Below are 17,571 nucleotides of genomic sequence, written 5' to 3'. Positions count from 1 at the left end.
GACTTCTCCCATCAAAAGGCATAGAGTGGCTGGACAGATAAAAAAACAAGACCCAACCATATGCTGCCTACAAGAGACTCACTTCAGCTTTAAGGACATACATAGATTCAATGTGAAGGGATGGAAAATGATACTCCATGCAAGATGAAACCAAAAGAGAGCAGAGGTAGCTATACTTATATCAGACAAAATAGACTTCTAGCCACAAATTGTGTAAGAAACAAAGATGGTCATTATGAAATGAGAAAGTGGTCAAATCACCAGTAAGATATAACAATCATAAATATATATGCATCCAACTTTGGAGCACCTAAATATGTTAAGCAAGTACTAACTGATCTAAAGAGAGAAACAGACAACAATAAAATATTAGTAGGTGACTTCAATACCCCACTTTCAGCAATGGATAGATAATCCAGACAGAAAATCAATACGGAAACATTGGCCTTGAACCATACTTTAGACCAAATGGAACTAAGAGACATATACAGAACATTCCATACAACCACAGCAGAATATACATTCTACTCAAGTGCACATGGAACATTCTCCAGAATAGATCAAATGATAGGTCACAAAACAAATCTTAGCAAATTTAAAAAGACTGAAATCATACCAAGTATCTTTTCTGACCACAATGGTATGAAATTAGAAATCACTAACAGGAGGAAAGCTGGAAAATTCACAGATATGTGGAGATTAAACAACATGCTGCTGAACAACCAAAGGCACAAAGAGGAAATCAAGAAATATCTCGAAACAAATTAAAATGGAAGCACAATATATCAAAACTACAAGAGCAGTTCTAAGAGGGAAATTTATAGCAATAAATGCCTACATTAAGAAACAGGAGAGATCTCAAACAACCTAACTTCACACCTCAAGGAACTATAAAAACAAGAACAAAGTCCAAAGTTAGCAGAAGGAAGGAAATAATAAAGATCAGAGCAGAAATAAATGAAATAGAGACCAGAAAATAACATAGGAAAGATCAATGAAACTAAGAGATGGTTTTTTGAAAAGATAAACAAAATTGACAAAACTTTAGCTAGAGTAACCCAGAAAAAAAGAGAGGACTCAAATAAATAAAATTACAAATGAAAGAGGAGACATTACAACTGATACCACAGAAATACAAAGGATCACGAGACTACTATGAACAATTATATCCAACAAATTGGAAAACCTAGAACAAATGGATAAATTCTCAGAAGCATATAAACTAACAAGACTGAATCATGAAGAAATAGAAAATCTGAACAAACCATGAATGAGTAAGGAGATTGAATCAGTAATCAAAAACCTCCCAAAACAGAATGGCCCAGAACCAGATGGTTTCACTGGTGAATTCTACAAAACATTTAAAGAATAATTAATGTCCATTCTTCTCAAACTCTTCCAAAAAATTTAAGAGGAAGGAACACTCCCAAACTCATTTTATGAGGCCAACAATACCCTGATACCAAAGTCAGATAAGGATACTACAAGAAAAGAAAATTATAGACCCATATCCCTGATGAATATAGATACAAAAACTCTCAACAAAATATTAGCAAACTGAATTGAACATCACATTAAAAGGATCATTCACCACAATCAAGGGAATTTATCCTTGGGAAGCAAGGATAGTTGAACATATGCAAATTAATAAATGTGATACACCACATTAATAGAATGAATGATAAAATCATATGATCATCTCAATAGAAGCAGAAAAAGTATTTGACAAAATATATCCTTTCATGATAAAATGCTCAACAAATTGGGTATAGAAGAAACATACCACAACATAGTAAAGGCCATATATTACAAACCCAAGGCAACATCATACTTAATGGTGAAAGGTTGAAAGCTTTTCCTCTAAGATATAAACTCATGTATATACATTCAAGTAATATTTGACAAGGGAGCCAAGAATACTCAATAGGGAAATGATAGTCTCTTCAATAAATTGTGTTGGGAAAACTGGATATCCACATGCAAAAGAATGATTCTGGACCCCTATTTCACACCATTCACAAAAATTAACTAGAAATGGATTAAAGACTTAAACATAAGACCTGAAACCATAAAACTCCTAGAAGGAAAAATAGGGAAAAATCTCCTTGATATTGGTCTTGATGTTGGTATTTTGGTTATGACATCAAAAGCACAAGCAACAAAAATAACAATAAACAAGGGGAACTATGTCAAACTAAAAAGCTTCTGCACAGCAAAGGAAACCACCAACAAAATGAAAAGTCAATATACAAAATTGGAGAAAATATTTGCAAACTATATATCTGATAAAGGGTTAATATCCAAAATATATAAAGAACTCATACAACTCCACAGTAAAAACACAAATAATCTAATTTAAAAATAGGCAAATTGACATAAAAATTAACTCAAAATGGATTAAATACTTGAAAGTAAGAAGTGAAACCATAAAACTCCTAGAAGAAAATAAAGGCAGTACACTCTTTGACAACAGTCTTAGAAGGATCTTTCTGAATGCCATATCTACTCGGGCAATGGAAAAAAATTAAAAATAAACAAATGGGACTTCATCAGACTAAAGAGCTTCTGCAAGGCAAAAAAAAAAACTACAAACAAAATGAAAAGATAACCCTCCAACTGGTTGAAAATATTTGCAAATCATGTATCGGACAAGGGGTTAATCTCCAAAATATATAAAGAACTCATACAACTAACAACAAAAAATCCGATCAAAAAATGGGCAAAGGATATGAACAGACATTTTTCCAAAGAAGATATACTGATGGCCAACAGGCACATAAAAACATGTTCAACATTACTAATCATCAGGGAAATGCAAATCAAAACTACAATGAGATATCACCTTACACCTACTAGAATGCCTATAATTACCAGAACAAAAAACAACAAATGTTGGAGAGGATGTGGAGAAAAAGGATACACTGTTGGTGGGAATGCAAACTGGTGCAGCCGCTATGGGAAACAGTTTTGAGATTTCTCAAAAAACTAAAAATCGAAATATCGTATACCACCACTGGCTATTTATCCAAATAACTTGAAATCAACAAATCAAAGAGGCTTATGCACCCCTATGTTCCTTACAGCATTATTCACAATAGCCAAGATGTGGAAGCAACCCAAGTGCCCATTGACTGATGAATGGACAAAGAAGATGTGGTATACATATAAAATGGGATACTACTCAGCCATAAAAAAAGACAAAATCATCCCATTTGCAACGACATTGATGGAACTTGAGGGTATTATGTTAAGTGAGATAAGCCAGTCAGAGAAAGACAAACACCATATGATTTCACTTATATGTGGAAGATAAATACATGGACAAAGAGAACAGATTAGTGGTTACTAGAGGGGTAGGGGGTTTAGGGGTAAGCATAAAAGGGTAAAGGGGAACATATATATGGTGACAAATAATAATGTACAACTGACATTTCACAACCTCTGAAATTTCATAACTGAAATTTCACAATGTTATAAACTATTATGACCTCAATAAAATAAAGAAGAAGAAGAAAGCTGTCAAAGCAACAACCTAACTTTGTACCTTAAGGAACTAGAAAAGAAGAATAAACTAAACTCAATGCTAGCAGAAAGAGAGCAATAATAAAGATTAGAACAGATATAAACAGAATAGAGAATAGGAAAACAATAGAGAAAATCAACAAAGTCAAGAGCTCTTCCTTTGAAAAGATCAGTATATTTGAGAAAACTTTAGATGCAGTGACAAGGAAAAAAAGAGAGAAGACTCAAATAATTACACCAGAAATGAAAGAAGGGACATTATTATTGATTTTACAGAAATAAAAAGTATCATAAAGACTACTATGAACAATTTTATGTCAAAAAATAGGATAACCTATATGAAATGGACAAATTCTGAGAACTGCACAACCTACCAAAACTGAATCATGCAGAAATATAAAATCTTTTTAAAAGCCCCATAACTGATAAGGTGATCAAATCAGTAATCAAAAACCTCCCAACAAAGCACAGCCCAGGACCAGATGGCGTCACTGGTGAATTCTACTATTTAAAGAAGAATTAATACCAATTCTTCTCATTGTCTGCTAAAATATTGTAAAGGAGAGAAAACTTCCAAACTCATTCAATAGGGCCAGCTTTACCCTGACACGAAAGCCAAAGACACTACAACGAATAAAGCTACAGACCAATATCCCTGATGAATATTGATGCAAAAATCATCAACAAAATACTATCAAACAGAATGCAACAGCACCTTAAAAGGACTATATACCATGATCAAGTGGGATTTATTCCTAGAATGGGAGCATGGTTGAACATATGAAAATCAGTCCACGTAATACAACACATAAGAGAATGAAGGGAAAAAAACCACATGATCATCCCAATTGATGTGGAAAAAGCATTTCACAAAATGCTAATTACTTTTATGTTAAAAAAACACTCAACAAATCAGAAGGAAACTCCATAAACATAATAAAGGACATATATAAAAAGTCCACAGCTAAAATCATACTTAATATTGAAATACTGAAAGCTTTTCCTCTGAGATCAGAACAATACAAGGATGTCTGCTTGCACACTTCTATTTAACATAAAACTGAAGTCCTAACCAGAGCATTTGCTTTAGCTATTCAGGATCTTTTGTTTCCTCATCTGAATTTTAGGATTCTTTGTCCTATTTCTGTGAAGACTGTCATTGGGATTCTGATTGAGATTGCATTGAATCTGTAGATTGCTTTAGGTAGCATGTATATTTTAACTATGTTGATTCTTCCAATCCACGTGAATGGAATATCTTTCCATTTCTTTATGTCATCGATTTCTTTCAATGATGTCTTATAGTTTTCATTGTATAGGTCTTTCACCTCCTGGGTTAAATTTATTCCTAGATATTTTATTCTTTTCATTGTGATTGTAAATGGGATTGTATTCTTGAGTTCTCTTTCTTTTTTTTTTTTTTGTATAAATTTTTTTAAAATTTTATTTATTTATTTTTCCCCCAAAGCCCCAGCAGATAGCTGTAGGTCATAGCTGCACATCCTTCTAGTTGCTGCACGTGGGACGCAGCCTCAGCACCACCGGAGAAGCCGCGCGTCGGTGCGCGCCCGGGATGGAACCTGGGCCGCCAGCAGCGGAGCCCGTGCACTCAACCGCTAAGCCACTGGGCTGGCCCCTTGAGTTCTCTTTCTATTAGTTCATTATTAGAGTATAGACATGCAACTGATTTTTGTAAGTTGATTTTGTACCCTGCAACTTTGTTGTAGTTGTTGATGATATCTAAGAATTTTCTGATGGATTCTCTAGGATTTTCTATATACAAAATCATGTCGTCTGCAAACAGCAAGAGTTTCACTTCTTCATTGCCAATTTGCATACCTTTTATTTCTTTCTCTTGCCTAATTACTCTGGCCCAAACCTCCAGTACTATGTTGAATAAGAGTGGCAAGAGTGCGCTTTTCTTGTTCCTGTTCTCAGAGGGATGGCTTTCAGTTTTTCCCCATTGAGTATGATGTTGGCTGTGGGTTTTGTAATATATGGCCTTTATTATGTTGAGGTACTTTCCTTCTATACCCATTTTACTGAGAGTTTTTATCATAAATGGACGTTGGACCTCATCAAATGCTTTCTCTGCATCTATTGAGATGACCATGTGGTTTTTATTCCTCATTTTGTTAATGTGGTGTATCACATTGATTGATTTGTGGATGTTGAACCATCCCTGCATCCCTGGTATACATCCTACTTGATCATGGTGTATGATCCTTTTAAAGTATTCCTGTATTCAGTTTGCCAACATTTGCTGAGGATTTTTGATCTATGTTCATCAGTGATATTGGCCCATAATTTTCCTTCTTTGTGTTTTCCTTGTCTGGCTTTGGGATCAGGGTGATATTGGCCTCATGTTCAGAAGTGTTCCATTTTCTTCAATTTTTTGGAATAGTTTGAGAAGGATAGGTATTAAATCTTCTTTGAATTTTTGGTAGAATTCTCCAGAGAAGCCATCTGGACTTTTATTTTTTGGGAAGTTTTTGATTACTGTTTTGATCTCTTTACTTGTGACTGGTCTATTCAGATTCTCTATATCTTCTTGATTCAGTTTTGGGAGGTCATATGAGTCTGAGAATTTATCCACTTCTTCTAGAGTGTCCAATTTGTTGGCATATAGTATTTCATAGTATTCTCTTATAATCTTTTATATTTCTGTGGTATCTGTTGTAATTTCTCCTCTTTAATTTCTAATTTTATTTATTTAAGCCTTTTCCCTTTTTTTCTTATTGAGTCTGGTGAAGGATTTGTCTATTTTGTTTGTCTTTTCAAAGAACCAGCTCTTAGTTTCATTGATCCTTTCTACTGTTTTTGTTGTTGTTTCAATTTCATTTATTTCTGCTCTTATTTTTATTTTTTTCCTCCTTCTGCAGACTTTGGGCTTTGTTTATTCTTCTTTTTCTAGTTCTGTTGGGTGTAGTTTAAGATTGCTTATTTGAGATTTTTCTTGTTTGTTAAGGTGGGCTTGTATTGCTATGAATTGCCCTCTTAGGACTGCTTTTCCTGCATCTGATATGTGTTGGTATCATGTATTTTCATTTTCATTTGTCTCCAGATAATTTTGGATTTCTCCTTTAGTTTCTTCAATGATCCATTGGTTGTTCAGTAGCATGTCATTTACTCTCCACATATTTGTCACTCCTAGCTTTTTTCTTGTAGTTGATTTCTTAGTTTTATAGCATTATTGTCAGAAAAGATGATTGATATGATTTCAGTCTTCTTAAATTTATTGAGGCTTGCCTTGTTTCCCAACATGTGGTTTATATTTGAGAATGTTCCATGTGCAAGTGAGAAGAACATGTATTCTGCTGTTTTTGGATGAAGTATTCTATACATATCTCTTAAGTCCATCTGGTCTAGTTTTTCATTTAATTCCACTATTTCCTTGTTGACTTTCTGTCTGGATGATATATCTATTGACCTAAGTGGGTGTTAAGATGCCCTACTATTATTGTGTTGCTGTTAATATCTCCCTCAAGGTCTGTTAATAGTTGCTTTACGTACTTTGGTACTCCTGTGTTAGGTGCATATATATTCATAAGTGTTATGTCGTCTTGGTAGAGTGTCCCTTTTATCATTATATACTACCCCTCTTTATTTCTCATTGACTTTTTAATCTTGAAGTCTACTTTGTCTGATATAAATATGGAAACACCGCTTTCTTTTGTTTGACATTAGCTTGGAGTATCATCTTCCATCTGTTCACTCTAAGCCTGTGCTTGTCTTTAGAGCTGCAATATGTTTCCTGGAGGCAGCATATTGTTGGGTCTTGTTTGTTAATCTATCCAACCACTCTCTTTTGATTGGAGAACTTAATCCATTTTCATTTAGAGTGATTATTGATATATGAGGGCTTAATGCTGCCATTTTATCATTTGTTTTCCAGTTGTTCTGTATTTTCCTTGTTTCTTGTCCCATGTATTTTGGACTGCCAATTCAGTTTGGTGGTTCTCTATGATGGTTTTCTCAGTTTTCTCTTTATTTATCATTTGTTTTCTGTTCTGATTTTTCAATTAGTGGTAACCATGAGGTTTGTATAAAAGATCTCATAGATGAGATAGTCCATTTTCTGACAGTCTCTTATTTCCTTAGTCGAAGCAGTTTCCATTCCTTTCCTTTTCTCGTTTAAGTTATTGTCACAACTTATTCCACTTTCTGTTGTCAGTCTGTGATGAAAATAAGTGATTATAGTTATTTTTGATGTTTTCCTTCCCTTTATCTTTAATGTTATAATTAAGTGTTTGCTAACCTGATCTGATAGAGAGCCTCAATTTTCTGATTTTGTCTATTTATCTCCTTGCTCAAGGCTTTGTAAAATCTTTTTTTATTTTTCAGGTATGAGGGCCTTCTTGATCATTTCTTGGGGGACAGGGGTCTTGTGATGATGAACTCCCTTGGCTTTTATTTATCTAAGAAAATTTTTATTTCTCCATCATATCTAAAGGATAGTTTTGCTGGATAGAGTATTCCTGGCTAAAAGTTTTTGTCTTTCAGAATTCTGAATATATCATTCCACTCTCTCCCAGCCTGTAAGGTTTCTGCTGAGAAATCTGCTGAAAGCCTGAGAGAGGTTCCTTTATAGGTTATTTTCTTCTGCCTTCCTGCCATTGATATTTTTTCTTTGTCATTGACTTTTGCCAGTTTTACTAATATATTCCTGGGAGGAGGTCTTTTCACATTGATGTAATTAGGAGTTCTATTAGCTTCTTTTACTTGCAATTCCAGCTCCTTCCTCATGTTTGGGAAGTTCTCAGCTATTATTGCTTTGAACAAGCTCTCTACTCCTTTCTCCCTCTGGAATACCTAAAATCCTTACGTTGGATTTCCTAATTGAGTCAGATATTTCTCAGAGAATTTCTTTATTTCTTTTTAGTCTTAGCTCTCTCTCCTCCTCCACTTGAAGTATTTCTATGTTTCTGTCCTCTAAATTGCTAATTCTGTCCTCTATAATATCAGCTCTGTTATTTCAGGTCTCTAGATTTTTCTTTATCTCATTCATTGTGTTTTTCACCTCCAACATTTCTGATTTTTTTTTAAATAGTTTCGATCTCTTTTATGAAGAATTCCCTCTATTCATTAATTTTATTCCTGATTTCATTGAAGTATCTTTCTGAGTTTTCTTGTAACTCATTTAGTTTTTTTATGATAGCTATTTTGAATTCTCTGTCATTTAGATTGGAAATTTCTGTGCCTTCAGGATTGATTTCTGGATGCTTGTCATTTTCCTTCTAGAGTGTTAGTATACCTCTTCATACTCTTTGATGGGGTGGATTTGTGCCATCGCATAGTGGTAGTATCTAGTCACAGATTCCACCTGCCACCAGTGAGAGGGAGGAGGAGCTGTGTATTCTGAGCCTGCCACAATCCCTGGCAGCCTGTGCCTGTCCTTCAGAAGCTATGCTGACAGATCCTGTCTGCGTTTGGCCACTGACCGCTACTGCTTTACACATGAATGAGCAAGCACTTTGGTGGGGGGATCTCTTGCTCTGGCCGACTGGCCAAGCTGGTGTGCCAGGCAGAGGGAGGGGCACTTTCTTTCACGTGAGTGATCCTGGGGGCGCTCCCACTCTGCACTTGCTATCTGCCCTCCTGGACTGCTCGACTTGATGAAGAGGCCCCTGTGATTACTTAGCCTCCTCAGTATGGAGCTTTCCCATGGGTTGGGAGGCAACTCCAAGAGCAAAGGCATTCCTGTGGAGGGCTGTGCCCTCCCCCTCTCCTCTCAGAGGCATGCACCATCCCATGATCTAGATTTCTGCTGTTCAGGAAGGAAGAGGAGATCCCCTTACCTCCTTCCACTGCCTCCTGGGGGGTCCAGCACCTCCACCTTCAGATGTATGGCTGTGTGTATCTCTCAGATGTCTACTGTGTTGTGTGAATATCCTCTCTTGCTTTATAACTGTCCTTTTCATTGTATCTTGGGGCAGAGTCTAAGGGAAGAGCTTACTCTGCCGTGATGCTAACATCGCTCCCCCAGCTTGCTTCTTTTTTAATGTAAGCATTTAAGCACAGCTTTCACTGTATTCCTTAAGTTTTAACATTATATTTTCATTTTCACTTGTCTCAAGATCTTTTCTAATTTCCCTTGTTATTTCTTATTTGACCTACTGGTTGCTTAACAGTGTTTTTCCCCCCCCCCCCTAATTTCCATATATGGGTAGATTTCTCAGTTTTATTTCTGCTATTCCTATCTAGTTTCATTCAGTTGTAATCAAAAGTATATTTTGCATGATTTCAATCTTTTAAAGTTTATTAAGACTTATTTTGTGGCCTAATATATGGTGTATCCTAGAGAATCTTTCTTGTGCCCTCAAGAAAAAATATGTATTCTGCTGTTTGTTGGAAGAAGTGTTCTGTTATGTCTGCTAGGTCCAATTGGTCTATAGAGTTGTTCATGTCCTCTCATTCCTTATTGATCTTCTGTCTGGTTGTTCTATTTACCATTGAATGTAGGGTATTGAAGTCTCCTACTATTATTGTAGACCTGTTTATTTCTTTCTTCAATTCTGTCAATGTTTGCCTCATATGATTAGGATATCTGTCGAATATATGTTTATAATTCTTATATCTTCCTGGTGATTTGCCCCTTTTACTACTAGATAATATCCTTCTTTGTGTCTTGTAACACTTTTTGACTTAGAGTCTATTTTGTCTGATATTAGTATACGTGCTCTCTTTTGGTTACTATTTGCATGGAGTATCTTATTCCATTCTCTCACTTTCAACCTATGTGTGTCCTTAGACCTAAAGTGAGTGTCTTGTAGGTAGCACATAGTTAGATCCTGGTTTTTTTTAATCCAGTCTCCCAATTTATGTCTTTTATTTGGGAAATTTAATCCATTTACATTTACAGTAATTACTGATAGAGAAGGACTTATTACTTCTATTTTGTTATTTGTTTTCTATATATCTTGTAGCTTTTTCCTCATTTCCTCCATCACTGATTTCTTTTGTGTTTAGTTGATTTTTTTATAGTGGCACTTTTGATTCCCTTCTCATATCCTTTTGTATATACTCTACAGATATTTTCCTTCCATTTACCTTGAGCAGTACATTCTAAAATTATAACCATCTATATTAAACTGATATCAACTTAATTCAATCATACAAAAATTCTAATCCTTCACAGATCTGCCCCCCACTTTATGTTATTGATGTCACAAATTACATCTTTACATATTATGTATCCATTAACATATGTTTATACTTAATTTTAATCTTTTGTCTTTTAAATTCTGCAGGAAAAAAGCAGAGTTATAAATAAAAATTGCAATAATACTGGCTTTTACATTTGGTTTTACTGGAGAACTTTATATTTTCATATGCCTTTAAGTTATTATCTAGTGATAATAACTCCTCATTTCACATTGAAGGACTACCTTTAGAATTTGTTGTAGGGCAGGTCTTGTGGTAATTAACTCCCTCAGCTTTTATCTGGGAATGTCTTACTTTCTCCTTCAGTTTTGAAAGGCAGTTTTACTGAATATAGAATTCTTGGTTGACACTTTTTCGCTTTCAGCACTTTAAATACATCATCCCACTGCCTTCTGGCCTGTAAGGTTTTAGCAGAGAAATTTTCTGATAATCTCATCAAATATTGCTTGTGAGTTGCTTTTCTCTTTCTGCTTTCAAGATTCTTTGTCTTTTGACAGTTTGATTGTGGTGTGTCTTGGTGTAGGTCTCTCTGGGGTTACCCTACATCAAGTTTGTTGAGCTTCTTGTATTAGTACATCCAAGTCTTTCCTCAAATTTGATAAGTTTTCAGCATTATTTCTTCAAATAAGTTCTCTTCTCCTTTCTCTATTTTTTTCTACTTCTAGGACTCCCATAATGTGTATCTGGGTCTGTTTTATGATGTACCATAAGTCCTTTAGGTTCTGTTAATTTTTTACATTCTCATCCTCTTTTTGCTCCTCAGACTCAATAATTTCAAATGGTCTGTCTTCAAATTTCTCAAGTCTGCTGCTGAACCACAACAGTGATTTTTTCAATTCAGTTTTTGCATTTTTTAGCTCCAGAATTTCTGTTTGGTTCTTTCTTATAATTTCCATCTTTATTAATATTCTCACTTTGTTCATATATTGTTTTCTTTATTTTCTTTAGTTGCTTGTCCATGTTTCCTTTACCTTTTTGAGCATGTTTAAGATAGTTGCTTTAAAATCTATGTCCTGTAAATCCAAGCACTGTGTTTTTTTAGGGTTGGTTTCTGGAGATTTATTTTCTTTCTTTGAATGGAGTGTGTTTCCCTGTTTTTCTATATGCCTTGTGATATTTTGTTGAAAATTGGGCATTTGAAAAAACAGACTGCATCCATCCAGAGAGAGAGAGACCTTTACTAATTAGCCCAGCATGAAGGCTTAAGGTCTTCTCAAACTTTTTCTGGGCATCTGTCTTCCTTGGGCCTGTGTATATGCTTTTTCCCCCAGTTCTCCAGTATATATGGCTGCTTTTAAATGTCTTAATTTCCCTGTGAGTTTCACCTCTGCTTCCTCTTGGGGCCTTAGATGTTCTACTATATTCTGCTGCTCATAATCTCTTTTCCCTGATGCCCACATGTCCGCAGTCCCCCTTGGAGTTTTCACACACCTTGGCAATTGTCACTGCTTTCAGAAACCTCTAACATCATATCCAAACTATGCCACTATTCCCACCTGAGTTCTGAGTCAAGTAAAACCAAAATCAGTCCTTTGCACAGCCCCCTAATAGGCCTGAATATTGCAAAAATAAATTCTACTCTTTTCCTTCCATGCCAAGGGAGGAACCAGGAATTGGGTTGCTTCCTCTCAACTCACTGTGCTGCCCTAGAAAGGGGGGTGGGGCAAGGGTGAGAAAAAACACCAGAAAATTACCTTCCATTTTGAGTGTAGCTTTTTCTGGACTGGACATTCACTTTTTTGGTGTAGACCTTTGACTGCTTTCTATTCAAAGCTATTTAAGCTAGTCTGTTGTTGTTTACTAGATATTTCTATGGGAGAACAAGGGCTTGAGTCTTCCTATTCCACCATCTTTCTCAAAGAGCTGCTTAAATAATTTTTAATTAAGACAATTCCAAGATGCTCAAAGAACAAACAAAAAGGAAGATTTAATTTGATAGTCTTTCTATTTATATATCTGTGAAGTATAGTCCTTTTTTTTTTTTTTGTGAGGAAGATGGGCCCTGAGCTAACATTTGCCAATCCTCCTCTTTTTGCTGAGGAAGACTGGCCGTGGGCTAACATCTATGCCCATCTTCCTCCACTTTATATGGGACGCCGCCACAGCATGGCTTGCCAAGCGATGCGTCAGTGCGTGCCTGGGATCCCAACCATCAAGCCCCGGGCCGCTGCAGCTGAGCATGTGCACTTAACTGCTTGTGCCACCAGGCCAGCCCCTAGTCTTTTTATTTTTGTATAAACAATATAACAGTAGAAAAGGAACCACATTATAAATCAGGGAATTTCATTTTCTCTCTCTTCTCTTCTAAACAACTACATGATCTTTGACTAATAATTGTTCATCTAGTGCTCCTGTAATGGAGGAGGAAAAGGAATATGTAGTTTACTGACAGTTTTTAGGCCACCCAGCCTATGATGTATATGCTGTAAAATCAGGACAATGGTAGAAGTAATAACCAACATTTCCAACTGCATTTTCATCTCTCACAATGGAATCTAAAGGATAAAAGAAAAACAACCTGCCAAACTGCACAGGCTGTATGCTAACCTGAAGTAACACTGTCAAAGAGACAGCAGCTGAAGAAAATACAAATGAAGCACCTGGAAGGAAATGATCAGTCTTGAAAGAGGAAAGACTTGCCTCTTACAGAGGTAATTTAGTGTAGTGAGTGGGTTAATATTGCAGACTCCCACCAGGCAGTGTTAAAATCCAGTCCCTGCTCTAATAGATACCAGATGCATGATTTGGGACATACTTAACATCTCCAAACCTGAATGTCCCCAACTTTAGAAAATATGATTGTTATAGAAATTAAGTGAAGTAATTCAACTACTTAGAAAATTTCCTGCCAAAAATATATGCTCAATACATATAATCAATTACTACTACTCTCTCTCAAATAAATAAGTTCTGAGTAGCTTCCCTATAAAGACTTCAGCCTAACCTGTTTATCTGTTTTTAGATATGGCCAATCCAGGAGACTTGTGGGAAGCCTTTCAGGATTTGGACCATGATACCACACTGTGAGCCTGGTTTTATGAGAAATTCTGTGCTAAATTTTACAAAACAAAATATTTTGGTACTTTAATCCATTCCCTAGAAGGTGTAGCAAATGGTTGGTAAATGATCCACATTCAAAGTGCCTCCATTAATAATTAACTTTATGGCCAGCAGCCTTGAAGGATGATTCTTGCCTCTGATTTGGCTTCCTTTATGAGATTGGCGACTATCAAAAAAAAAAAAGAGATAGAGAGTAAGTAGCTAACTATTCCAGTTAAGCCCTGTCTTTGGAAGTGACACAAGCAGGTCTTCATCTACTAGCAGTCATTTTATTTTCCTAAGAGCCTTACCTTTCACTTCCTGAGGTTTTTGTTTCTTAGCCTTTAGCATGATCTCAAGATTGTTTTTGAAATTTCGAGTAAAGTCAGAATTTCCAGTAATTGAGAAAGGCACAATGGTTTGACCATATTGTTCCAAATCCATTTCCCTGGCAGGTTCATCAGTACGTCTTAAAATCCTCACACCTCTCATCAGAAAATAAACGATACCCAGAAGTCCCAGTATCTGCAGCAACACCAAATTCCAGTTGCGCCAAGTGAACATTGCCCTCTTTAAGAACATAGCAAAGAACTGCTGGCAGTAAAGAGTACACTGACAGGAGGAGAGACAGATGTCATTACAATGGTCACAAACCTTAATAAAATTCATTAACATTAATGTTTTGAATCTTATGGTGGAAGATGTACACACTTTTATAAATATATCCTTAAACAGAACATAGCCATAGTTAGCAGACTAGGTAACAAGCAAAACTTCACATTTGTATAATGTGTTGACTGACAGGATTAAAGCGTGGCTTCTAATCTAATTATACTGAAAACCTCAAAAGGATCATTTTTATTACTAATATATTCATAGCATCTCTGAGCAGAACAACATCACATCCATCTTTCTTTGTTAATATTAAACCTTGATCTTTCCATATTATCTCTATTTTATGAATGAAACTTTCCCATAAAATGTGCATATGTAACAAATTTCCATAGCTAGCTTTTAATCCATGTGATCTATAGGTTTGTGGATAGTCAAGAAACAGAAGATGAATTTATTTTTAAACTGCAATAACATGCTCAGTATGTTTTTCTTCAACTTCTAAATTTAAAGCACTATGTCCAATGTTAATTTGAAAAATGTACACAAATATACTATTTACTTTTTCAGACTTTTTGGCCCATCTGTAGTTGATTTATTGTATATTTTTTCAGATTAACAATGGAACCTGTTGCTTTAAATGTAGAAACTTCACCTGGAAAGGTGTCTGAATGTTGAAGAAAAGCATATAGAGCATATTACTTGACTATGTAACTGATAGTTTAAAAATATGTTCATCCTATATTTCCCAACGTTTTGGACACCCCAGAATTCATTGTGAGAAAATATCCCTAATCAATAAACCAATATTTTTGGAATAAAACTATCAGGATTTGGATATTGTCTCTGACTAGAAATAAGGTCAAGTTTTTTTTTTCTCACATTGTCTTCAAGGTAGGAAAAAGTGCTTTCTGGCTTTTAAAAGATGGGTTATTAGATCTATTTCTAGAATAAAAGAATAAGTTAATGTGAAAATCTATTTTTCTAGACTGGCCTGCAAATCTTCCTTTATCTGCATCTTTATAAGAGGGGGAAATAGGGAAAAGTGATATAGTAGGAGAAATGTGTGAGCAAGGAGAGGAGGAAAACTACATTTCTTAAGTATCTGATTCATGCCAAACATTATACATTTCACATTTTACTAGTGTTAACTCATTAAAATAGAGAATGAAACTGAAGCACAGATGATGTTAAATGACTTGGTCAAGGTCAAATAGTAATAAATGATAGAGTAAGAATTTTAGTTCTATGTGGCTCAAAATTCTACACTGGTTGTATAACACCCACTCTGCTTCACAACTGGCTCATAAGTCCCTCAGTGAAGGCATGCTTATGGGCAACTCTGAGAAATATATCTTCCACCTCAGAAGCCCTAGACTTTATTATGGAAAACTGTAGGGAATAGACGACAGGAGAACAATGAAGGAAATGCTTGGCAATCCAGTGAGATTCCCCATGCTAACGAAGGCACATACTGACTTGGGAATAATCCATTAGTAAGTACCAATGCATTCCAATGCATAAATTTAAAAGCCTTTTATGTGTGTGAGTAGTGATAACTTTTACTGGGACACTTTCTCAACTCTGAATGAACTAACAATTTTGAAAACCTCAGAGATAAGCAACTCTGAGGAATAACAATGGTGAGTGAAAAATGTGACTTTTACCTATCATATTTCACTTTTGAATTAGAAAATTAATTGGATTGCTTTAACGACTATTCTCTACTTGGCCTTCTCTGGCTAAGAACCCCAAACTCTCCTTTGAATTCAAGTATTAAAACGAAATGTATCTCTTTTATCCCATCCAAACATAAACCAGCAGTATATTCATAGCGAAGATGCTCACCCCAGTATTAAACCTAATATTTGAGTGTTCACTCGAGCTGGAAGAATTTGATCTCTCAAAATTTCTGGGCACATTCATATTCTGGTTCATGTCTTCTTTTCTGTTTTTGTCCTTTTGGGAAGGGCTCTGGAGAGCTTGATTATCCTCTTTAGTGGCCCTACACAGACAGACAAAAATTCATTTTAACCAGAACAGTGGTGCCTAGGTACTCAGTCCATGGCAAGAGTTTCACAAATTGAGGCAAGAATTTAAAAAAAACAAGCATGGTTATACAATGTTAACATTAACACTGAATAAAATGAACTGAACTTAAGTTAAAATTCTAAGACAATATCTTTTTTTAGGAGAGAGGGGCTGTTAAATCTCTTTTATTTTAAGAAATGATAGTGATAATAGATAGCAGGGTTTTATTTTTATAATGTGTCTAAGCCTATGTCAGTCCAATAGATTTGTTTTCTCAATTTTCTGCTCCAGGCTATCTAAATATTTGGAATAGTTTACAAAGAAAATGAAGACATAGTTAATTTGTCCTCCAAGGGCTCACAACTACACGGGACAAACAGACATATATACATAATATTTTTTTCTTTTAAATTTTTTTATATTGGTTTATAACATATAGATTTCAGGTATACATCATTATAATTCGAATTCTGTATACACTACATCATATTCACCACCAAAAGTCTAGTTTCCATCCGTCACCATACCAATGACCCCTTTTACCCACTTCACCCTCCCCCCGCCCCCTTTCCTTCTGGTAACCACCAATCTGTTCTCTGTAAATATGTGTTCATTCGTAGACATATATATTTAATTTTAATATAAGGGAGACAGCGATAAACAGAATAATAGAGATCATAGTACTATAATGGGTAATTTGAAACCTTAAGTCCACCCCTGGGAGTTCTGTAACCCTTGATGAAAAATTTATAATTTGTAAAGATAGATTTTTCTTTCTAAACCAATGAACTAGCAAGCCTTTTTAAAATCTTTCTTTTAGCAGGACAACAAAACAAGCATAAAGTACTGGTTTGATTTGATAACTCTGGAATTATTGTTATTAAATTCTTTTATATTCAAGGCAGTATTTGTACCATGTCTGGTCACTGCAATACTACAGTAATTGATACACTGAAGACAAATATGGTTTTTTCTGCTACTTTTTTTCTAACTTCTTTATTAGGTTTTTATACACTTGTAAGCAATACTCAGTGGGATAAGATTTAAAAATATAATAAACCAAAAGAAAAAAATACTCAAGATCTCAATACTCAGATGTACTCAAATGACATTCTTCTATACCTACATATACACAGGCATAAATATATACGTACACACACAAAATGCAAAATTAGGATCATACAATAATACTACATTGTTATG

General features: G+C 35.1%; 1 protein-coding gene and 1 long non-coding RNA gene across 3 annotated transcripts in view; one reads left to right on the top strand and one right to left on the bottom strand.

Annotated features, from left to right (window-relative positions):
• Positions 1 to 17,571, bottom strand: part of LOC131422573 (phospholipid-transporting ATPase ABCA3-like) — a 224,008-nt gene that overhangs the window by 68,848 nt on the left and 137,589 nt on the right. The window contains exons 18-19 of the mRNA XM_058569911.1: positions 16,186 to 16,342; positions 14,037 to 14,337 (exon numbers count right to left, since the gene is read on the bottom strand). Coding sequence (XP_058425894.1) covers positions 14,037 to 14,337; positions 16,186 to 16,342 — 458 coding nt within the window. The remainder of the gene's footprint in view (positions 1 to 14,036; positions 14,338 to 16,185; positions 16,343 to 17,571) is intronic.
• The window catches only part of LOC131422574 (uncharacterized), a 71,708-nt gene that overhangs the window by 41,797 nt on the left and 12,340 nt on the right, over positions 1 to 17,571 (top strand). The gene's annotated exons all lie outside the window — the stretch shown is intronic.

The sequence above is a fragment of the Diceros bicornis genome, chromosome 26 (genome assembly GCF_020826845.1).
Source record: "Diceros bicornis minor isolate mBicDic1 chromosome 26, mDicBic1.mat.cur, whole genome shotgun sequence".
In the NCBI taxonomy this organism is placed as follows: Eukaryota; Metazoa; Chordata; class Mammalia; order Perissodactyla; family Rhinocerotidae; genus Diceros; species Diceros bicornis.
This window is presented reverse-complemented; position numbering and strand designations above follow the sequence as displayed.